Source organism: Anopheles bellator, chromosome 2 (assembly GCF_943735745.2).
Source record: "Anopheles bellator chromosome 2, idAnoBellAS_SP24_06.2, whole genome shotgun sequence".
Classification (NCBI taxonomy): Eukaryota; Metazoa; Arthropoda; class Insecta; order Diptera; family Culicidae; genus Anopheles; species Anopheles bellator.
Window position 1 is genome coordinate 46,723,160 of NC_071286.1, and position 21,963 is coordinate 46,745,122.

General features: G+C 48.7%; 2 protein-coding genes across 2 annotated transcripts in view; one reads left to right on the forward strand and one right to left on the reverse strand.

Moving 5' to 3' along the window:
- The window catches only part of LOC131209940 (zinc finger protein squeeze-like), an 86,330-nt gene that overhangs the window by 11,741 nt on the left and 52,626 nt on the right, over window positions 1-21,963 (forward strand). Inside the window, exons 3-4 of the mRNA XM_058203111.1 lie at window positions 11,494-12,442; window positions 12,548-14,977. Coding sequence (XP_058059094.1) covers window positions 11,494-12,442; window positions 12,548-13,050 — 1,452 coding nt within the window. The 3' untranslated portion in view covers window positions 13,051-14,977. The remainder of the gene's footprint in view (window positions 1-11,493; window positions 12,443-12,547; window positions 14,978-21,963) is intronic.
- Window positions 15,630-21,358, reverse strand: LOC131209936 (sorting nexin-13-like). The gene is made up of 9 exons (XM_058203108.1): window positions 21,246-21,358; window positions 21,059-21,165; window positions 20,074-20,565; window positions 18,643-19,722; window positions 18,430-18,585; window positions 18,229-18,344; window positions 17,024-18,154; window positions 16,611-16,966; window positions 15,630-16,541 (listed from the first exon to the last, which is right to left on the reverse strand). The coding sequence occupies exons 1-9, from the start codon at window positions 21,356-21,358 to the stop codon at window positions 16,127-16,129; spliced, it is 3,966 nt and encodes a 1,321-aa protein (XP_058059091.1). The 3' UTR covers window positions 15,630-16,126.

The following is a 21,963-nucleotide window of genomic DNA, read 5'->3' on the forward strand; positions in this document are numbered from 1 at the left end:
ACCTCATATTGTTTCCGGTCCGGCCGAAAACGCATTCGCCAAACAACAAGTCAGTAGCCCCGCAGTCCAGGCGACTGCCGGGCCATCAATGAATGCTTTTCCGCCTCTTAGTATGTGCACTGAAAGTGATAAATATTTTTATACATTTTGCCGACACAAAAAACAAGGAAAACATGTGAGAAGCAACCACCCGAACTGTGTGACTGCTGACCCGTGCAGATGATGTAGCTACGTGTTCAATGCTGGTTGTGTTAATCGCTTTATGGCTGCCTGTGCTCGCCTTAGCCAGTTCTATTATTCGATCATAGGGGCTATCGATCAGCATGAGAACTGGCGCGTCAAAGTCGATCGACACAGTAAAAGCAACATTGTTTTTTTTTGGGACCTTCACCAGAAAGAACTTTTTGTGTGAGGAATGGATCCCGAACTGAACCTGAACCTGAACCTTGCTGTAACGTTGTGTTTTTACGGACAGGGTTGTCGACGAGTGCAACAGGCTAAAGGATGTTACTGTCCAAAATTGGTGAAACAAAAAAAATGTAAATCAGTCAAACATGTTATTAGAAAATCAAATAATATTTCTTTTGAAAGCTCATTTTATACAGAATATGTAAAAAATATCATACAACCCTCCACTTTAAGGAATGCGAATTGCCGGCCCTTTCGTTTTACTCCTTTCATCAAATTTCAAAGCAAATTTTCTGCACTACGCAGAAAATTTCGTCAACATCCCCTTCCAGAATTCCGTCGAATTCCGCGATCGTTTTCTGGCTGACATGTTTTGCTTGTCGTCACGATTTGGAGTCACTAGTTTCTTGTAGGTAGCCAGACCAGCACGTTTTTAGCTCGATTCACGGTTGTAGACGATACTTCTAGCTTGCTTGCGACATCTCGGACGGAGAATTTGGGATTCCGCATGAAACAAATGATCACTCGTTTCGACGAACTTGTGGTCTCCTGGTTCCGACTTCCACCTGATCCAGTCTTTCTGTCGTCAAACGATCTCCGAATACTTTTAATACATTGCTGACCGTTGATTTGGCCACATTCAACAATTTCGCTAACTTGGCGTGCGAGTAGTTCGGATTTTCGCGCTGACGGTGCAAGATCTTAATACGATGCTTCTCTTGTTTCGACGCCATTTCCACAAATGAAGGGCAAATGAGTAAATCGAATAATATGTATGATACTACACAAAAACATCTTTAAAATGAGAGGTGTACCGGATTTTTTGCTGCACTGTGGAAAATACTGCGTCAAGTTGAAGTTGACCAATTTTTGGGGGGGGGTCAACATACCCATACGAATATTAGCTGCCATTTTCTTCTTCGTGCATTAGTATTTTTTAACTGTGCGTAACTTTCGCCATGGTTGGATCGGAGACTACGTCATACTCTACACCGTAGAATTGAATTGATAGTAGCCCTCCTAAAATCCAATTGCCAGAGGCCGCGTCTGATCACTCGACATGGCACCTCGCTGTTCACTTTGTTGTTGCGCTTGTTGCGCAACGGGGTCACTTGATCGGGATTCGTTTGTTCTCATGGCGGCGGTTCTTCTTCTTCATTCCCCTGTCGTAGGTTGGCCTCAGAGTACAAGCACACACAACGTGACGCGCGGCTGGTTGACAAAGAGACCACGCGCGTGGTGGTGTGTTTGGGTTGCGCCGGCGATCTCCGCCGAAAAAATCTCCGATGAATAGAGATTGCAATTCTTTTGGGCAGCCACTCGGAACGAGCCGAGGAAATTGCACCAGTCTTTAGGACGGCACAAGAGTGTGCGTTGACAGAGGGAGAGAGGGCGCGTGTGAAACACGGAGAGACAAGATACTGCGCACAAACTGAGCTGTGGGTGTGTGGGATAAGAAAAAAGAAATCCCAAAATTGCAAACGATCACCATCGTCATCGGCTAGTCGCACACTCGAAGCCAATCGAAAGGATAACCACTGTGTCCGTTTCGATCCCAAAAAGCAATTGGGAACATGCTGGTCGACGTTGTTGGTTCTCCTGTCTCTGCGAAATGAACCCAGTATTTGATCAGATGTCAGATGATGATGATGTTGCTCTCGTGGTGCGCCTCGCTTCCACTCGCTGTCTCGCCACCGATCGCGTTTCTTCATTTCGCTTTCATTAAAGTTCCGTTACTGGGGCACGACGAAGACGACGGGGCGACGGCCCTAGGGGGCATTGGTGGGGCTCATCGAAATGGGAAAGTCGGTGGTGGTCGGTGGAAAATGTGTGTGGTCATCGTCAGCGCACGGGTGTTGGTGCGCCGTTCACCGATTAGCGCAAGAATCTGCATCGGAAAAAATCGAATCTCAACATGAAAAAAAAGATAAATAAAACGCTTCACCCGGCCACCGCCGCCGCCACCACCGTCGCCGCCCGCCTGTCGTGCGCGCGCACGCATAACCGCACACACGCGCACACATTTCTCCGGACACCAAAACGCATGCCGAAAGCCGGGCGCCTTTTTTATTTTGACGGGCTCGTGGGTGTACTGACCGCGGGTGGGTGGCGGCCGGTGCGAGCGGTGGTCGAATTTTTTCGGCTACTCGCCCGGAGGGAAGATAAAAAAAGCGGAGAATCTGCTGAACGTCTCGCGGATAGCGGCGCGAGGACGGCGGGGACGCATGATGACGACGACGATGGTTGCTGCGATTTTTTATTTTCGGTTTCTTTTGAAAGCGTTTCTATATGTGTGTGTGGGGTGGGGGAAGGGGGATGTGCGAGCGAAAGAGCGCAGCCAACGGAACGGGCGTGCAACAGAGAGAGAGAGCGAGAGAGAGACAGAGACGGGAGATACCACAGACGCGCCAAGTTGGGATTTTTTTCTCTCTTTTTTCGCGTTTTTTACGAATTCTTTTTCGGTTCGCTCGATTTTTTCGGCTGCTCACGACCGGTGTGTGTGTTGGTGTATCCGTGGTTACGCTCGTATGTGTGTGGGTGCGTGCCGATTTTCGCGGTTTTATGCATTTCCGTGAAATACTTCGGAACGGGCAACGTGGTGGTGTTGGCTGCACTTCCACCCGCCGCTCCAGCCCTCGCAGGGACTCGCCAAGTTGGGGCGACGACCACGGAAGAGAGGGATCCACCACCTTCACCTTGCACAGCCGCGGCCTTCAACCCATCCTCGGCCGGCCGTGTGGAGGATGCAGGAAGACACAGCAGTGTAACAGTAAACGTGCTCTGGGAACTGTGTTTTGCTGCACATATAAACACACACATACACGCAACCGAAAGACGAAGCTACAAAAACTACTTTTTTCCGTATGAATCCGAATTTTTGATGCAGCCGACGAAAAATTCTCTCACTTTTCCCGTGAGTTTTTTCATTTCCACCCCAAAAAAAACGGGCCAAATTTTGGGATGCCATCGCCGCCGCCGCCGCCGTCGTTCGTTACCCTGGCCGGCGTCGGCGGCGGCGTCACGGTAAACAATGTGTGTTGTGTGCGTTGCAGTGGCGAGAAGGGCGAAGAACTGCAGTATGCAAATTTATGCCTTCCGATTGGCGCTTTTTATCACTATTTGTCAAATATGATAAGTCAAATTTCAATAATCGTGTTTGGAGGAAGAAAAAAACGCTGTGTTTCCGGTTGGTACGCGAAACAATAAGTAAATACGAAACGCTGGGTTTTCGTTGAGGTCGCGGAAAATTTTGGATGGACAGAAAACAAACAACGGGTCCAGCAGTCCAATTGTCGTCGAACGCCCAAAAATTCTTCCTTCGCATCCCAGGCCACCACAATTCCGACCCTTGCCCGGCACCCGCTTCTCGCTCCCGGACTGTCTCTCCAAAAATTGACGGCCGTTGGGCTATTTGTTCCCCCTTTTTTTTTTGACTATTTTGCAAAAATTCCGTTGTCCGCGCGCGTGTCCCTTCTTCCGGTGTTTTGATTCTTCCGGTGGTCCCTTTGGCAGCAGCGGCCCAGCGGCAGAAGGCAGACCTGGTCCGAGGCGGGGGCACCCTTCGAGGAAGGGTGCGGGGAAGGTTTTTCCCGTTTTGCCGCGATTGTACATAATATGCTACGCGCGCGCACACCTCTCTTCTGTCAAGGGCCGACCGGTTCCGCGCCGAAACTCGGTAGGGCAACACGGTGGCAAAGGGAGCGCAAACCCGGTGGTTAGAAAACGGGAATCGGCAAAAAAAGCGTTTTTCGCTTCAAAAAATCCAACGGACCCGGGAGTGTTCGGGGTGGTACCGCGGTTGACTGTGTGTTGTGCGAATGACGATGATGATGACGATGATGGTCGGTCGGTCGTGGTGACGACGCCGACGCCCCGTGCCCAGCGAGAAGAGTTTTCCGGAAAACGCTAGCCTGAAAGAACGAAACAGCCAGAGAGAGTGAGACAGAGTGAGGTGGAAATAAAAGGAATTCTTTTTTTGGTGGAGTCAATAAAAAATGGTTCAAAAAGAAGTCTCTAATTGAATTTTATGACAAAAACGACACATTTTCGCGAACAGCGCACGCCATGTTTTTCGCGGCACAATTTTGGTTTGATTCTAGTTTTTTTTTGTTGCATCGAAGCAACCCATATGTGCAAATGATATTAAGTGGCCGTTTTTTTTTTAATTCCCTTTTTCTCTGTAAAATGTGATGGAAAATAGTACTTTTTACAGCGTAGCACTCAATCGGGAAAAATTGCGATAAAAAAATCCATTCAAAAGTAGTCGCCAAACGGCGGACATTTTTTTCGCTCGTCCAATTTTTAATGCGATCTTGTTTTTTGTGTTGCAATCTCACCCGCTCACATGGCGCTCTCTCCGGTCACGCTCACGCTCTTCGCACTTCCATTGCTCACCACTCTCTCGCTCTCGGTGCAGCGCTTGTGTTGCTTGTGAGAGAAAAAATGTATCCACAGCTGAGCAAAAGAGCGCAAAAAATTAGCTCCTTTGTTATTGTAGAGAATATTGACAGCTAGACTCATCTCACACCTCATCTCAGCGCGCGTGCGGTGATAAGCAGCGCCGTTTCGACTCCTTCGTTCTCCAAGGGCCGTTCCGACGATATTCAAACCCGGGATGGTTGTCGCGGGCCAAATCGGCCGGATTTACTTCTTTCACTTTTTGCTGTCCCTTCGGTCGCATCGTCGTCAACCGGCGGTGCTCTCACTGGCTCGCACGGGGCTCACTGGCGAATGCTCACTTTTGCGAACAAAAAACTGGTTTGTTTTCGTACGAGAGTCCACCGCTTCTCACGCCTCACACACAGGCCCACCAAAAAAACGGGTTCACACCCCCACACGCGCAAAACAACGCACATACACGTTCCGCTCGTCACACTCTCGCCGCTCTCACTCTCACTGTCGCTCGCTCTCGCCCCGGCCACCATCGCGTGAATGGCGTTTTTTGTCGTCACCGGGGTTTCAATCTGTATCCGAGAGTCGGCAAGTACGGGAGTTGTGCTCTCTCTCCGGTCGGTCGGTGTGCGTTCCTCCTGCGCTTACTCCTCCCCCTACACGCTGCTGTTGGCCAGAAAATAGATATAAAAAAAGGAAAACACATTACACAGCGCGCGACCGAAACTCTTCCGCCGCCGGGAAGTGTCGCCGAAAAATCGAGTTTTTCCCTTTCGTTGGCGGTCGGTGGGGGGTGGGCCTGGCTTTGAATTTCGTTTTCCAGTTGCTGTGACGCGAAAAATCCGAGTGTTACCAATTTTTTTTGGCACATTTTTTCTTCCCATTCGCCCCATCGGAACTGAGCGTACGCATGTGAGTGGTGTGTGATGCGATGTGGTGTGTGCGTAGCTCTTGGAGGTTGGCGCTGTTTACTTAATTTCCTTCCCCCTTTGGGCGGCACATACGCCATGACCTGCCTGACCCCTCTCAAGTGCCGACCCTCCTCCGCGTCTATTGTGTTAAAAGAAGTGCGCCAAGTACGGGGACCGGTGTGCGAGAGCCTCGGAACGAATGATCGTCATGTTCATGTGCACGCACACATACGCGCGCTCGCTGTTGGAAGAATACAATGTTTGTGGCGTGAGGTGCCATCAAAGCGGCTCCACGGGAAACCTGGGGAGCTGGCCCAGCAATTTGAGCCTTTTTTCTGCTCTCCTGAGCCCGATTTTATTACCATCCCCGACGTAGATACCCGCGCCTGTGCGCCGTGTTTGGTGCTATTCGCGGATCCTCCTGTCCACCCCGCGCCTTAAGGAGACGTCTTTTTCCTTTTGTCCTTTTTGGCAACGAATTTTGGTATCTTTACGTGTGTCGCAAATGCCGAACGCAGCAAGAACAATCCGCGTACCGTTTGCGTGTGTTTTGGGTGTTGTGTGGCTCTAAAAAGCTTTAAAATTATCAAGTAAAAAATAGAAGGGCTCCCGCGAATTGGTGAAAAAAATGACGGCGGTCGCGTGAGCGGGGCACGGGCGAAATCGTTCGCTGAGCGACTCTCAGCTCGCTCGATTTATTCTCAGCGTACAAACGCGCTCGCTCTGTTGTTTTGGGAGCAGAAGAAAAAATCTCATCCACTTTACTCGTGGACCCGCGAACAATGGGTGTGATTGGCGCGGGGGGGTGCCGGTTTGGCAGGGGACGGGCCGAACCCCAAACCGAATCGAACCGAACCGCATGGTGAGAGCGAAGAAAAAACTTCTTGCAGCTCGCGAGATCTGGTTCAGCGCGTGAGAGCGTTGCGAGCGCGTGAGTTGAGTGAGAGAGCGAAAAGGCAAACGGTGAGCATTCACGGCAGGAGGAGCCCGCTTTTTTCGGAGCACAGCAAGCACGTGAGATTTTTTTTCACCAGAGAGAGCCACTTTTTTCTTAGTTGGCTTTGGGGGTAGAGCACCGTTCGCCGGGATTTCGGTACACATTCTCAAACGGTTTGATACGCGCCGAGGCTCGGCAATGGCTGCCCCGGTGCGCCTCAAGTGTGTGTTGTTCGAAAGGAAAACAGCATTAAAATGATAGATTGCCAAATGTCACAATTCTCCTGGTGCAGTAGGCCCTCCAACAACAACAACAACAAACAGTGTGTGAAGAACCAGTGTTCAGATCCGTTCCGTTCCGTTTGGCGCTAAATGAGCTGCTGGAACACGCGTGAGCGAGGATGTGCGAGAGTGAGAGCCATCTAGAGTGTGAGCGAGAGGTACAAGCGAAAAGCCTAAATAAGCGTCCCAGGCTATCGAAGCGCGAGAAACAATAACAAACGGGCTCGAAGAAACGACAGAGTGCATCGGTGCGGAAGTGTGTGGAAGAGCTTCCATTTGTTTCTATGTGAACACATCCCTGGGTCCCGGGAAGAAGGGGGCAGCGTGTAGAAGCCGGCCCCAGCTATGGCCCCAGTGTTTGGCCAGCTTTTGCTGGCATCCGAGGAGGGAAAGATTGACCCGACCGCGATACAAATGAAGCGCGAAAAGAGCGAAGAGTCCGACGATCTCGACGTGAAGGTGAGTTGATGGTCGCGAATCGGGATTCGGGGGTGGAGTACTGGCCAGGAAGAAAGTCAATCCTTGGCGCCGGCGGCATTAAAGACACGTGGAACACGTTGTCGGGAGCATTTTACGGATTGTAACACCTTTAACACTTTACATTTTTATCTTCTGATTCTTAAACTCGCCCTTTGGGTGTGGAGGTTCTCGGAGGAGACTCCAATGGAGTACTGTATGGGAACTGCACAATATCCACCCGCTTGTTATACGTATGTGTGTGTGTGTAAAGTGCATTTTTATTTATTGCATTCTCTCGCTTGCATTCACCTTCTACGGGAGGTTTCGTGACGTACCCCATCATACTGTCGGAAATGGATTTTTTCGTACACCAGAGATTTTGAATTCGCCCACATAATCCTTTCGGTTTCGATCCTTGCATGGACGCTTTTTTTGGGATGACGCGAAGTGCGGAATTCACCGGTCCATCGCGAACATGAGGGCCAAATCCCCAACACTTCCCAGGTGCGCTGGGAGGAAAAAAACATGACAGTAGAAATAACAATGCCATCTACTAAAAACAACAACGTCCACGCGAAAGAGACAACGAAAAGCACACACCCACAATCAAAATCCCGAGCCCAGCCCCGGCAACCGCCCGGTGGATGTGGCTCTGAGTACAAAATGAAAGAATAACAAAAACATCACCAAAAGAAACCAAAACGATTCCACAACCATCATCGATCGTCATCATCATCGTCATTCCATCTGTGTCTCGTACCACCGTGGCACTCCTGGTTCCAGCGTGATAGAGTCGGCACTTTATGCTCTCTCTCCACGCCAAGTGGCAAATCGCCCTTTATTCTGCTTTATCTTACTTTTGGCAACTCCACCGTGGGCGCACTGTGGGGGTGCACCGGACATGTTGGGAGGAAATGGAGAAAACGAGTACGGACGAGAGTAAGAAATATAAAAATAATAAACCCGGAATGCGCGTCTTCGTCGTGAAGAAGAGGCATGTTTATTTTTTTTATACGCTGCGTTCCTACCACTTCGTCTGGTTCTTCCACGTCCGAGTTTACTCGCTCGTCTCCCGTAGTCCTGCGGCAAGAGAGGAAGGCTGATGTTTCTTTCACACTCCGTTCCTCCTCCATTTTCTTCGGCCACGGACACGGGTTCATAAGAGGCCGCGCAAGGGATGGAAAGGATCATATGAAAGCATCCTCTTCGGTTCGGAGAATGAGCGGGAAACCCCAAAACTGTGCTCGCCAAAGAGCATTGAGGCGGATAGCAGGAGAGTTCCGGAGGAATCGCTTGCATATGTGTCACCTTCATCTGTATCATCTCGATTAAGCACCTTCTTTTGAATGTTCTTGTAGGATTGTAACTATAGTTGCATCTCTGTTACGGTTACACTTTGGTGTTGTTAACAATCTATCCTTTCTTTTTCTTGCTTTTAGTTTCACGTCGTTTTGCCTTCAGGTTTTTTCCTCTTTGAATGGAACTTTTCGCCTCTCTGCCTGATCACTGTGTGGCCAAAAAGACAAAAAATGGCGAAATTATACCATTCTCAGAGATGCATATGTTTAACAACGTCCACTAAGGACAACCAAGATATTGTTAGCACTGTAAGATGTTCGTCAACATTGGTCATAGGTTAATGAAATTAATACCGATGAGGATGGCGCGGATTCGGATTGTTATTGTGTGTATGTGTTTTTTAAACAAAATACTCTGTTTTCCTTATTCCACCGTCACGTTGTTGTTTGTGTTTGACTTTCAGCAGTACTGTGCCGAACGCGTTTCTTTACGCGCCACATTCAACAACAGTCAAGCAATTTGTTTCAAGCAAACCTCGACGCCACCGTTCAGGATGGTCCCTCACTGGCACGCGTTTATCTTCCGCGCTGCTTAGCTCCACATGTCGCAAGCGCGACTCAAGTGCGGCGTTGGCTTCTTCGTTTTAAGAGCCTAATGGATATCGAGTGACGCACAATTGGCGTACTACGAGAGGAGGTATATATGTTTTTTTCTCTCGTCACCTCGTGGCAAATGGAAGCTGCGACCGCGGAGGAAGGTTGGCAAACTTCGTTCCACGCTACCATCACGGCCCGTGGTGTGCTTCAAGTAGTGACTTGAGTTTCTGGCCCACGAGATCTTCCCGACATAGTGGGACAGAAACATTAATTTTTGTTTTCGTTACCCTCCAGCCGTCTGTGAGGACCTCTGACGGCACTTCAGGCTCGCAGCACGCGCTACTAACTGGTATGTCGCTACACAGCAGTGTTGAGCCTTCTCCATCGCAAGAAGAAGTTCCAAACGAACCATGAAGCGAACACCCTTGTATCCACCGATCTGCGTAATATCTGTGCAATGAGGCGCAGGGACACAGAAGCGGGAACTACTAGGTTGAAAGTTGGACGAGGACGAGAACCATCAAACAGCAAAAATTTTAAACAAAGGAGTACTTAAAATATCATTTTTACCATACACTGTTTCTATGTCGTTTCGGAGACATGTATCATTAATTGGATGCAAAAGTGTATTTCTTGGTCGATTAGGACCACACCATGGCGGAAGACAATCGTGGGGATGGGCCGTGGGCGCCGGAACTCCCTCCGTCCCTCCCTCGAACTCTGCGCGGATTGTGTGAGCTTTTCAACGAAAGGAGCTAGCAATCTGAACCAACTGACCTTGAGGTGGTGTGCCTCGGCGAGAGGAATATTATGCTACTCGATCTTCATTAGACACCCTGCGGAGGGTGGCAAGGCACCAGAAGCAGCGGCGCAACCGCAGCAAATTGTTTGCCGCGAGACGCGTAGCCATATTTTTTCAGGGTCACATCCCATTCCCCGGCGCCCCGAGAGTCTCTCGTTCAGCTGTTTCGGTTCGATTAGTGCTTGCCAGCCAAGAGAGTAGCGTCGTAAGTTCTCATCTTGGTAGACTGATTAATTAGTGAGGTTACTTGTGTGGATAATTTGGATGCTAGCACGATTGGGAACTGCTAAGTCCGAGCGCTACGAAGCATCTTCCCGAGAGGTGGCCAAAGAGAATGCGCCAAACAATTAGGATCACCCGTTACCACCGCCATCTACGATGAAGCCGCAGTAGGCTCCGTAGTCAGATTTTGTAGATTTTGGTCAGTGATGTGGCCTACTACTGCGGCCCGTCGTGGTTACAGCCGCCTTTTTGCGCGTCGACCTTGACACTGTGCCTCTACCACTCGTCTACCGCCTTGGCGTCTTTGGTACGCTCGTTGAAGCGACGTTCTGGTGAGCATGAACCAGCACAAAACAATGTTTCTGTAGACCGGTTTCTTGGCTCGTTAGGTTAGCCTCACGTAAATTTGGAATGGAACGGCGGCAACCTAAACAGTAACCCCGGCACGAGTTCCTCTTCCTTAACGCGTCGCGTTCACAGTGACCACCATCGGACAACATTTACAAATATTTCACTCTAATGTCGTTCAATTCTGATTGAACATTTTTATTCTCATTATTAACATAACGTGAGCTCAAAAAAGGAAGCTACTGACTCCCCGCACACGTGGTTCGCCAACATAATGGTGAGTTTGCGTAGCTCATAAAATCATCGTCATCAGTTTCGGGGAATAATTGATGAGCAACGGGTGTTGCCCACGTGTTGCCACTCTTTGGCTGATCGCAGCAACAGGTCGTATGGTCAAATCATCGGTGGCGCGCATCTGTGGACCGTTGGAGCGAAAACGGAAGTTGCGTGAATTTTTCCCTGTGTTGTTGTTTGCTGGTTTTACAGAACAGGAACACGAAGAATGCTCACAAGAAATGTTACAACGACCTTTACAGAAGAACATTAGTTTTCTTCTTATCCGGCTATAACCGCTGAGCGCACCAGACACAATATTAATCTCTGTTGCTTTTTGTAACGGTGTGGCTTTTGGCACCGTGCCGAATCAGAAGAACATTAAAAGTATATTTTTGGCTTTGCAGGCGCTTGGTCAGCTTTTTAATTTCAAACACCCGAAGTCGAATGACACAATTTCAAGTGTCACTGCATTCTGCGTAATATCCGTTTCAAACAAAACATTCCAGAACGGGTATAGTGAGGGTGTGATAAGCGTGTACTAATGGCTTGTTTTTCTTTGTAGATCTTTTCCGCCAAGGCCGAACTGCAGCTTCACGGTGGGCAGCTGCAGATGCGGGAAACCAAACCGTACAAATGCACGCAGTGTACAAAGGCGTTCGCAAACTCGAGCTACCTGTCGCAGCACACGCGGATACATCTCGGTATTAAGCCGTACCGGTGCGAGATTTGCCAACGAAAGTTCACGCAGCTGTCGCACCTCCAGCAACACATCCGGACGCACACCGGCGACAAGCCGTACAAATGCCGACATCCTGGCTGCCCGAAAGCGTTTTCGCAACTCTCCAACCTGCAGTCCCACTCGCGGTGCCATCAGACGGACAAACCGTTCAAGTGCAACTCGTGCTACAAATGCTTCACCGACGAGGCCTCCCTGCTGGAGCACATACCGAAGCACAAGGACTCGAAGCACCTGAAGACGCATATCTGCCAACTGTGCGGCAAATCGTACACGCAGGAAACCTACCTGGCCAAGCACATGCAGAAGCACGCCGAGAAGGAGGAAAAGCGACGGAACCGAGGGGGCGGTGCTAATGCGGCCAATAACAATAATAACAACAGCAGTAGCACCACCTCCGGCGCTAACAACACTAGTAGTGGAGCGGCTGCCGCGAGCGGCGGCGGCAGCAGCACGAGCAATAACGTGGCAGCAACGGTGGCCGCTGTGGCGGATGCGGCAGCGGCTGGTCTCGCGGGCCTGGCAGGACTGGGCCTCAACCGCATGGGAGGTATGGTGGGCAATGTGGCCGCAGCAGCGGCAGCTGGTCTCGTGGGCGAGCACCCGTACTGGCCGAAGGTGAGCCCGGATTCGGCTGCGGCCAGCCTGGCGGAAGCAATGCAGCAGCAACAGCAACAGTACGATTTCAGCAACAACAGCGGCAACTCAGGTAGCAGCGCCGCCGGTGGCACCAGCAACAACGGTGGCACGGGTGGAGGCGGTGGCAATGGCAACGGTATGTAGTATATAGTAGGAGATGCGCCCGGGTTTTCCAATTCCAACGGAACAACAGTGCGGTGCGATAGCGCCTGATGGTAGCTTATCTGTTCCATCTTTCCAGAACATCATCGTAACTTGAACGGTGGCGGCAGCGGCAGCGGCGGCTCGTCCGCCAACTCACCCGACGACGTCGGCGAGGATCTGGTCGTCATACGGCACAACTCGCAGCACCAGCAGCAGCAGCAGCAGCAGCAGCACGTTAACAACCAATCGAATTCCTCCTCCTCGAACTCGGCCTTCACGCCGATCAACGTGATGCCACCGCATCTCAACAGTTTGGCGGCGGCCCACCAGCACCACCAGCAGCAGCTTGCGGCCGCCCAACGGCCTCCCTCCTACCTGTACGATGCCATCAACTTCCAGAACCAGAAGGCGGCCATCAATCAGAACGCGGCGGTCGCGGCGGCAGCCGCTGCTAACGGCTTCCCGAACCAGCTGATCTCGCTGCATCAGATCCGGAACTACGCGCATCAGCCCGGTGCGGGCGGTGGCGGAGGCGTCGGTGGAGGCCTAATCACCGGCGAACACTTACTGATGGGTGGCGTCGGCAAAGTGGAGAAATAGTCTGATGAACGCGGCACCGACAGTTGTAGAGCTGCCAAGCCAGGTGGGTTGGTGGTAGCGGCGGTCAATGGCACAAAACGAAATCGGGCCGCGGCAAAGGAACCGCCCATGCCAGAGCTAGGGTTCCTAAACGGTCGTCGACGCACCGCCGCGCTTTATTCTGCGTAGAAAACGGCAGCAAAAGGAAAATGTATTTTCGCGGGGCGAGGAAAGAATGGCGACGAACATCATTAGGGCAAAAATGTAGCAAAGGCAAGGGCACGCGATACAGCAGACAAAGCCACAGAAGTGTTGAGAGAGGGTACACGTTTTGTTATGGAGTTTCCTTCCCTTGTCGTATTACGATCGGGATACTATCTTTTTCCCCTTCTCCAGGACCTGTGTAGTAGCTTCGTAGTCTGATTTGTTTCTATAATTTGATTCTCGGTCCCGTTCATAAAACACAAACACACGCACACACGCATATATATATATAAAAGCAACAAGGTAATAGATAATTATACCCAGAAGGTTAAGTAAACTGCGTCCGAGGTTCCACTGCCCGTTCTGGGGGTTGCTGGAAGCCGAAGAAAGGATGCGATTAGAAATCGATCCTCAATTTCGCCACCGATCGGCTCGGCTGCCTGTTCCTTTCGTGTTAGTGTATCTTTAGTTTGCTTTCTCTATGGTCATTGTGGGTAATAGGTACCTAGACAAAGGATCGGATCTCGGTGATTGTAGTCGGTTAAGAAGAAGGACCATTGGCCGAGTAAAAGCAGGCTTGTTAGATGTAGTGTGCCGTGTTTTCATCAATAACAAACAATGGTTTTGTTTGAAATTTTATCACGGAGTACTTACTCTCTATACCCGGCACACGCTCACTCTCTCACGTGCAAGCACACATACACACTCTGCCCTTCACGATAACAGCTGATACAACATAGTAGATGGACGAAGGAACAAAATATGCTGTGTAAATAGAAGAAGAAGGTGGTAAGCTTATCGGTATGTATGTGTGTGGGCATATGTGGGAGGTGCGGGTGGATGTATGTGTTACTGCTGTTGCTCCGTGTTCGCTATCAATGGACGGTTACCGCCTGCGAACGGTTAGTATCTCTTCTCTTGCCTTCTGTGTGTTTGTGGTTCGTCGTTCTGATCGATCCGTTTTTGGGAGAGTTTTGTGCATTTAAATCAGGAAGGACGAAAGGAAGGAGCCAACACTGTGCGCCCTTTCTCTCTTGCTGTTGTAGGACTATAGTTATTATGTAGATTTTTGTGTTTATTATTAGTTTTTTGAACTACACTCATTAGGAGGATTTTTATACAAACGAGTGAAGCTGGTCCAAGCAGGAACCCCCAAAACACATCGACTCTCAATAGACCTACATGAAATAGAAGATACAAACAACAGAGCTCCAGAGGAACTCGCCAATTGTCCGGATGTGTTGCGCAGAACAACCAGCGATCGTCCACGATCCTCCTTTGCGTCGATTTAGTTTCGTCGATCGATTTGTTAATGTAGATTTTTAGTCGAACGAATTGTAAATGAAATATGTATGTAGTCACGTCTCCTGTGGTGTGTGGTGTGCGTAGCTTCGTTTTACTTTCTACTCCGGTAACATCCGGTCAGGGTCATTTTCTCTCCCGGCCCATTCCTTGCACCCAAATAGTCACTCGCACGTTACGTCACACAGCCGTATGTTCGAAGTGTAAAGGACGGTGCAATGCATTGGCCAGGTCATTTTTGAAAAAAAAACAAACAAACAAAAAACGAAACCAATACCTACACTACACACCATGATACCATCCGATAAGGTTGGCAGCTAGAATTTCGACAGGGATTTGCTCTGATTGTCTAGGTTTTTAAGGGCAAAGCTTGTAGAGATTTACTTAACATACACAACAAAAAAAGCAGAAAAAGAAAGAAAAATTCAACACAAAATGTATGGTGAAGCAGAAAGAGATAACCAAGAAAGCTGAATCTGACCGAAGCATCTTAATCATTCATTGGTGACGTAAAAACAAGATGCACCGACACAAAATGAAACGAAAAAACGTGTCTTGGTGCTTGTGTCAAAGTGGCACGGTGATAAGAGAGAGGATAATTGAAAATCACAACAAAACAGCACACAAAGTTCATGAATTAGAGCAAAAAAAAATGAAGGTGAAAAATGCACTTTATTTCAGAGAATGCAAGCAAACATGATGGTCTACATGGTAGTGGAAAAACGGAGGACAGAGCAAGAGCGTCCGAAAGGAAAGCAAACTGATGTAATTAACAGGAACATGGGTGACACGTGGAAGGTAATGCAAAAACACACAAATCTTTTACGATTGAATAAAACAGAGTAAAAAATAATTTAAAATAATAAACCGTACGCCTTGGTGTAGCTTCATTTTTCATGAGAAAGTAAGCATGAATGATTTATTTAGAGAAAAATCAAACAAATGAGTCATTTTGGAGGCATGTCATGATGCAACCTACCGGTTTGTATTTGCTCTGCACAAACGTTACATTATACGCAATTTACAGTCTGACGGAGTGATTATGGTACAATTTTACATAGTTGGTATCACGGTTCACGGCAAAAAGATCTTCAATTACAATGGATGGAACGGGACTGATAAAACATTTCGTGATAAAAACAAAACTCCTACGTGCTCGCACCTAATGTAATATGTTGCCTCTATTGACTACGATTTGTTAAAATAAAGGTAGCTAAAATTAAAATAGCCTTTCAAAGTGGTAGCTAGTGGCTCACTTATCAGAATCACGACTAAATAGCACCACCCGCTGCTAGAGATGCTACAGGTAAAATAATTGCAAAAACCTACAAAAATAAACAAGTTCCCTAAACAATCCCTAAAAAAATCTAGTTCTCTGCAATTAAAACCAATCTTGCTAGCCAATATGCCAACATCTTAAAACTGTTTTAAACTGAAAAGGGTTCGGTACGATTAAAGCATTATACTGTTCGTTGCGAATACAATAGCCTAGCGATCAAAACTAGCCATTGGTCGCTTTTGAGTTGTTTGCAAACGTTTTCACGTGGAATGTACGATTTACTAGATTTCGTCTCTGCGTTCAAGATACATCTTAGTATTTGCCAGTTTTGCGGGCGCCTGTTCCAGTCACGGTAGTAGAACTTCCCGCTGATGAACCAAACCGAATCGACATCGGTGGTGCATTGTCAGTATTAGCAGTTGCCACACTCGTTGGACACGAAGAAGCGATGGCATGTTTGGTGAAATTTTCTGTCTGAAAGATCACCAGCAGTAGCTGATTGAAGAGAATCAGCAGAAGCCGGGTGTTTAGCTTTCGGTTTTGTAGCATTTGAAAGAACTGCAGCAATCCACTGTTGCACGTGACCGAACCGACCACATGCTTTAGATCGTCCGAAAGTAGTGCAAATAGGGAAATTTTTGCTGCCAATTTCGTCCGCAGCCGAGTGCTGTCCTCTCGTAGCGTCGCGCTTGGATTGAAGCGATCCCCTTCCGGCCACATGTTGTTACTGGAACAATCGCAACAATAGGAATAATACAGTCAACATAGATGATGGTTCATCTCATAGAAGACTTACATTATAGATGAAAGAATGGCTTCCAGCTTGTCCATGGCCAGCAGGCTGCCAGCCGTCTGGACTATGCGTTTGTTCGTCGCATGGCTTACCCACGGCGCACCAAGCAACCGGTTGATAAGGCCACGGCGCAGCCATTGCGATTTGTTCTGCAAATCGAACACCTCATCCAGCAAGTGCAAGGCGGAGGCCAGGGCCGGGTACTCTGTTTGCTGAAGCTCCAGTGTCGGAATGTCTTGAATGTCGTAAAATGTGCGTTCTTTCAGTGGTCCCTTGCCGAGAAACATGCGCGAAATGCCGCCAACGAGTGTGTCGGGCATGTTCCGAATCTTGCTCATGCCCGATTTGAGGCTTTCAATCTGTGTTAATGAAGAACGATTAAAATTGAACTCAATTTCTGCAGCTTGTTCACTTACCGTCTTCACCACCGTTCCACCGTGCATCTTGCGATCGTCAGTGTCCGGTTCGAGAAAGTTCCTTATGATAGTCATCATTTCCTCGGCCAGCTCGGCCCGCGCACAGATCTCACCCAGGAAGCGATTTAGCACCTCCATCCGATGCTCCAGTACGGCCCTTTGAGTGTTCTGAAATGCTTTCTTGCCGGGAAAGGGAACTCGTTCGAGTGATGGAAACCGCTTCACGAGTAGTTTTTTGAGCTCCAAGAATTTCGAGTAGCGCCGATAGATGTGCCACGCCTTGTGGTGATTTTCCTCAATTACGTGCACCTGGATAGCATACACTGCGTAGTGGCCTTCGCAGTGGATCGCCGTGTTGATGATTCGGGCGGACAGCTTGTGCCTATAATGGTGCTGCTGCTGCTGCTGTTGGTGATGGTGGTGTTGCTGATGCAACGGCTCAGCGTTTTCCACAGAGTTTCGTTCTCCAACGGTGGATGTTTGGAATGCAACGGGGCTCGGGATCGGTTTTCGCAAAGAATGATACGTCGTCGTGGCCTCGGAGCCGGAGTCGTTGCTCGAACAGTCGGACGATTGGCGTAGCTGTTCGATGTTGAGATCGTTAATGGCGGCAAACATTCCGGTGCAGTCACTATGAGATCGCGCATGCTTCGCCACGTTACCAACGGTCGGCAGAAGGTTCGCGTTACCCGTCGCTTTCTGTTTCTTGGCGTCCATCTGCCCCTCATCGTGCCTATCACGTTCTTCCCTGGCTCTCTCCGCCTCAACCATTTGGGGCACAGGCTCATCGTCGTCGTCATCCGTCTCATCAAAGCGGATATCACCGCTGTTCGTGTCGCTCGAACCATCACCCAACAGTCCCTGTACGGTGAGGTGATCGAGAGACGACATATCGGTCATATCGGGCGCATGATGAAAGTCGAGCTCACGCAAAAGCTGCTTGTAGGCCGAGCTTTGGTAGAAGTTGTTTAAAAACACCTCCTCGTTCTTTTGCTTCTCGTAGATGTACTTGCAGATGGAGTCAAACCAAGTGTTTTCTGGTTGTATCGTGTGATCCTTCAGTCGAATGTTTAGTGCCTCGATTAACCCCGGATCGATGTTCAGGTAGTTGGAAGATTTCTGGTGGAGGTACTAGAAAACCAAATCGGACACAAGGTACGCCACATTAAGCGAAACGCGGGACGAGAGGTGCTGAAACAGATTACCTCTCGATAGAGATTGTTGGCCTTTTCGCGAATGCTTCGCAGCACCTCGTCACGACTTAGTTTCGTTTTGTTCACCTGTATCTCGGAAAAGCTTTGGCTAGTCGTGAGTTTCCATTCTGAAAGGCGAACCATGAACAGTGTGTTAGGATTCGGATCGCGACTGCAGTACGCAAGCCAATCCGCTTGTCTGGTAGCACTTACCCTGAGCGGTGAGGTAGAATATCACATATTTTTGCAAGTTGAGAACGCTAAGATAGTCCAGATAGTAGGACACGGCTAGCTCCTTACGCAGGATATCGTCGAGGCTGAGTTGTGGCAGATTGGAGGACACCCGTTCACGCTCGCTCTTGCCAAAATCTTTAATGCAAAACAGTTTTAACAATAGATTTGTGCCAAAGAAATATTATTGTTTACCATTTTTGTTGTTCTGCAAATGGCTAATGCGCAGGTCGATCAACTTTTGGGTGTACTTAAGACTGCCCAGCTCGGCCGTGCAGTTGCTGTCCTTGTACTTTGCGTCCATCTCTTTGGTGATTAGCTGGCGGCAGGCACGCAACTCGGACAGATCACTCGATTGGCGGATCATCTTCAACAGAAACTCTCCGGCCGGGGGATCTTTCGTGAACTGTTTCGCAATTTGCAGATTAATAAAATCCGGATCGGCCAATGTAGCGAACAGGGGTTTCAACAGACTGTTTGATAATAGCGCGCAAAGAAGCGTACGCAATGCGAGGCAGTTGAAATCCTCTTCGGGTAGCAAAAAGTACAGTATCGTCTCGGCAACGCGTTTTAGGTATTCATTGAGTGCGGCCTCATCCATACATTCGCTCCGGTAGTCCTCGCTGAAGCCAAAGAATGAATTCAGGAGCATCGTTTCCGGGTCTATAAGCGACTGTTCGTCCGCCTGGGCACCATAGAAGCGTGAGTTGGCGACGTTCTTCTGCAATGCCGCATTACCCAACTGCCAGGTGAGATCGGTTTCGCTCTTGTTACGCCGATGACCTTCCATCTTCACGTTACGCTTCTGCGGTGACAGTTTCTCGTGGATTTTGATGCGCTTCTGCTCTGTGACCGATAGTTTGCTCGCACTGTTGGTTACCTCTTGCGTCGCGAGACGGTAGAAGCGCGTATGCTTGGCGAGATCATCGATCAAGCGTGTAGTCATGAGCGGTAGCAGATCAGCAGATCGGATGCGTTGACAAATCCGGAGCACGAGCGTTTCGATGCTGTTACGAATGTGGCACTCGGAAAACTCACGACTATCCGATACCATCGTGTACCAGGAGTCGATAAAGTCTCGCACCACATAATGGATAATGGTATGGATCAGCTTGTCGACCGGTTTGTTGCCGCTCAGGATTTTCTTCTTCCTCGGCGACCCGGGGGGTGTTTCGTGGCCAAGCAGTACTTCCTGTGGATGATTGATGTACGATTTGAAGGACGAAAGGTGTGTCGCCGAGACCGACACTTCTTCACCGAGAGATACGTGCCCAACTGCGAAGCGAAAGTATGAAACAGTTAAGTTCCTCTCTTTGATGAAACAAAAATACTTTTCAGTAAGTGCTTTTTTAAACAAATTATGAAAGCTTCTCCGGTAAGGTCTCCTCTGTGAGACTAAAACATGTTTCACAGACCAGGACCGGCTCTTATTTTTCTGTGAAACATGCTTTAACCTCAAGTTATAGGTAAGATCTTACCCACCACCAAGCATTATGCCATTGTCCTGGGCTTTCTTGTTGTTTTAGCCAAATCTAACATATATTAAAGCAATTTGTAGCATACGCAATGGTGGTGAAATGAGGTCACAAGTTAGAGTCGATTGCGTGATGCGTAGATTTGTTTTACCATCTTTCCTCCGCTGGCGTCCCCCTTGTTCCGTTTGCTCTGTTGCCCCGACCGATGATGCCCCCGCACCTCCGGCGCGCTTGTCTGTGTGAATCTTGATACTATCGAAGGGTCTCCAGCGACTTCGCTCCTCGGGCGCTGCAGCACCGCCGAACGGCGTTGGTTGTCGGATGCTTGGGGCCTGGCTCTCGGGACTACTATCTAAAATGGTATGGTGGTCCCGTTGGTGGAAGTGCAAATGGCCACGGTGCATAAGGTGATCGGTTATTGCGCTTGGCTTCGCCGCTGACGGTAGCTCGCAGTGTCGCGGTTCACGCTTTTTAAACAGTAACTCGATTCCGGCATCGAGGAAATTGCGACGCCGACCACCACCGTGAACTCCACTGCCATCGGTGGCCGCAGTAGACGGGTGACGAGAAGCCCGTGTCGACTCGGTTTGAACTTTGATGTTGGGTGAAATGAGCAGCATATTACCGGGCTTAGGATCGCAAACTATTGGCACGACAGATCGGGCACGCAGCATTACACAGAAACATACACCGGTATTCACGGTGATGATGTTGAAAGGGGTGCGTGGGTGCATTTAACACGAAATTTGGATAATGTTACAGGTGAAGCAAAGGTGGTGTTCGTGGAAAAGAGAAGAGAGAGAAGAGAAATGGTGGGGTTTCGATTGAGGCGCGAATGAAATTTATGCCAGGGCGCAGGTGACGACAACCGAAAATCAGAGCACAACACTCTGCACGATAATTCAAACCAAAGCGTTACACTAAACCGAACATAATAACATAATGAGCGACACAAGCACGAGGGAAAATCACGCTAATGCATGAAATAAAGCAAACCAAAGCGCGACACGAACAACATAAAAACGAAACTAACCAACGAAAGCCAATTCACAATCATAACGAAGTTGAACCGAAACACATTTCGAAACCAAGCTTTGCAACGTTTTGAGGAGTTGCTGACGAGATGCTCTACATACCAATGCTGAGTCCCAACGTTTTCGGTTCATCCAGTGGATTCTCCAGCAGTCCGCTGTCGAGGAATTTGTCTAGATCACTGTGCTGTAAATACAATATGGTCAGGAAGCTACACAAAAGACAGACCAACGTAAACTGTGATTAGCAACAAATGGTTAACGGTCGCACTATGCACACACGAACACATACCCGAGCAGAAAGGCAATCAAACCGATAGCAATTGTTGTGACCCAGAAAACTCCGAACAGATTGATCGAGACCGCAACGCTCAAGGCGACCCAGCTTAAATACTTAAATTCCATGTTGCCGAAAGGTTGGTGTCGCACTATACCTCCAGCATTATGAACTGTCAAGTATTATCAAATTATCAAATAATTAACCACAGCGGTCGCTCTGAACTCCTCGGTGGAGTTACATATTTCGTCGATACGAACTGCTGTGTTTTGCTTTTCACTTTATGTTTTGAGTTTGTTTGGTTCGTGGAATGACAGCTATGACAGTTCCAGCCCCGTGCAAAAGAATCTGACAATTGGTATGAAAATCGTCGCTGTCATCTTTCCGTGGAGTACTAGAGTAGTTTTGAAAATGAAAATTAAATACCGTTACCGTACCGTTGTGTTGTTAACCCCGCGTTGGTTTTCCAAATGCCGAATGCCGAATGCCGACATGTTTTTATGATTTTGTGCATAAAAATAAAGTAAAATCGAATTATAAGAAATATAGCAAAATTTGTTCAACAAACGATTTATTGGTGCACGGTAATCAACTGTACGCTTAATTTTATCTGCTTTAAAATTATAGCGCAATTGTAAGTTGACTAGCATCGAGTGCTTTCTTCATGATATGGTGACAGTAAACCTAAAGTCAAAGTAGTAAAATAGCGCACATAGCACAGAAAGCGACGCAA

What these genes read in the sequence shown, in the direction of transcription:
- LOC131209936 (XM_058203108.1), bottom strand. Translation starts at nt 21,358, where the DNA reads ATGGAATTTAAGTATTTAAGCTGGGTCGCCTTGAGCGTTGCGGTCTCG. An exon ending in TTGATTGCCTTTCTGCTCGG is followed by an intron (nt 21,166 to 21,245) that starts GTATGTGTTCGT and finishes TCTTTTGTGTAG; the next exon opens with CTTCCTGACCATATTGTATT. An exon ending in TTTGCAGAACAACAAAAATG is followed by an intron (nt 18,586 to 18,642) that starts GTAAACAATAAT and finishes TTTGCATTAAAG; the next exon opens with ATTTTGGCAAGAGCGAGCGT.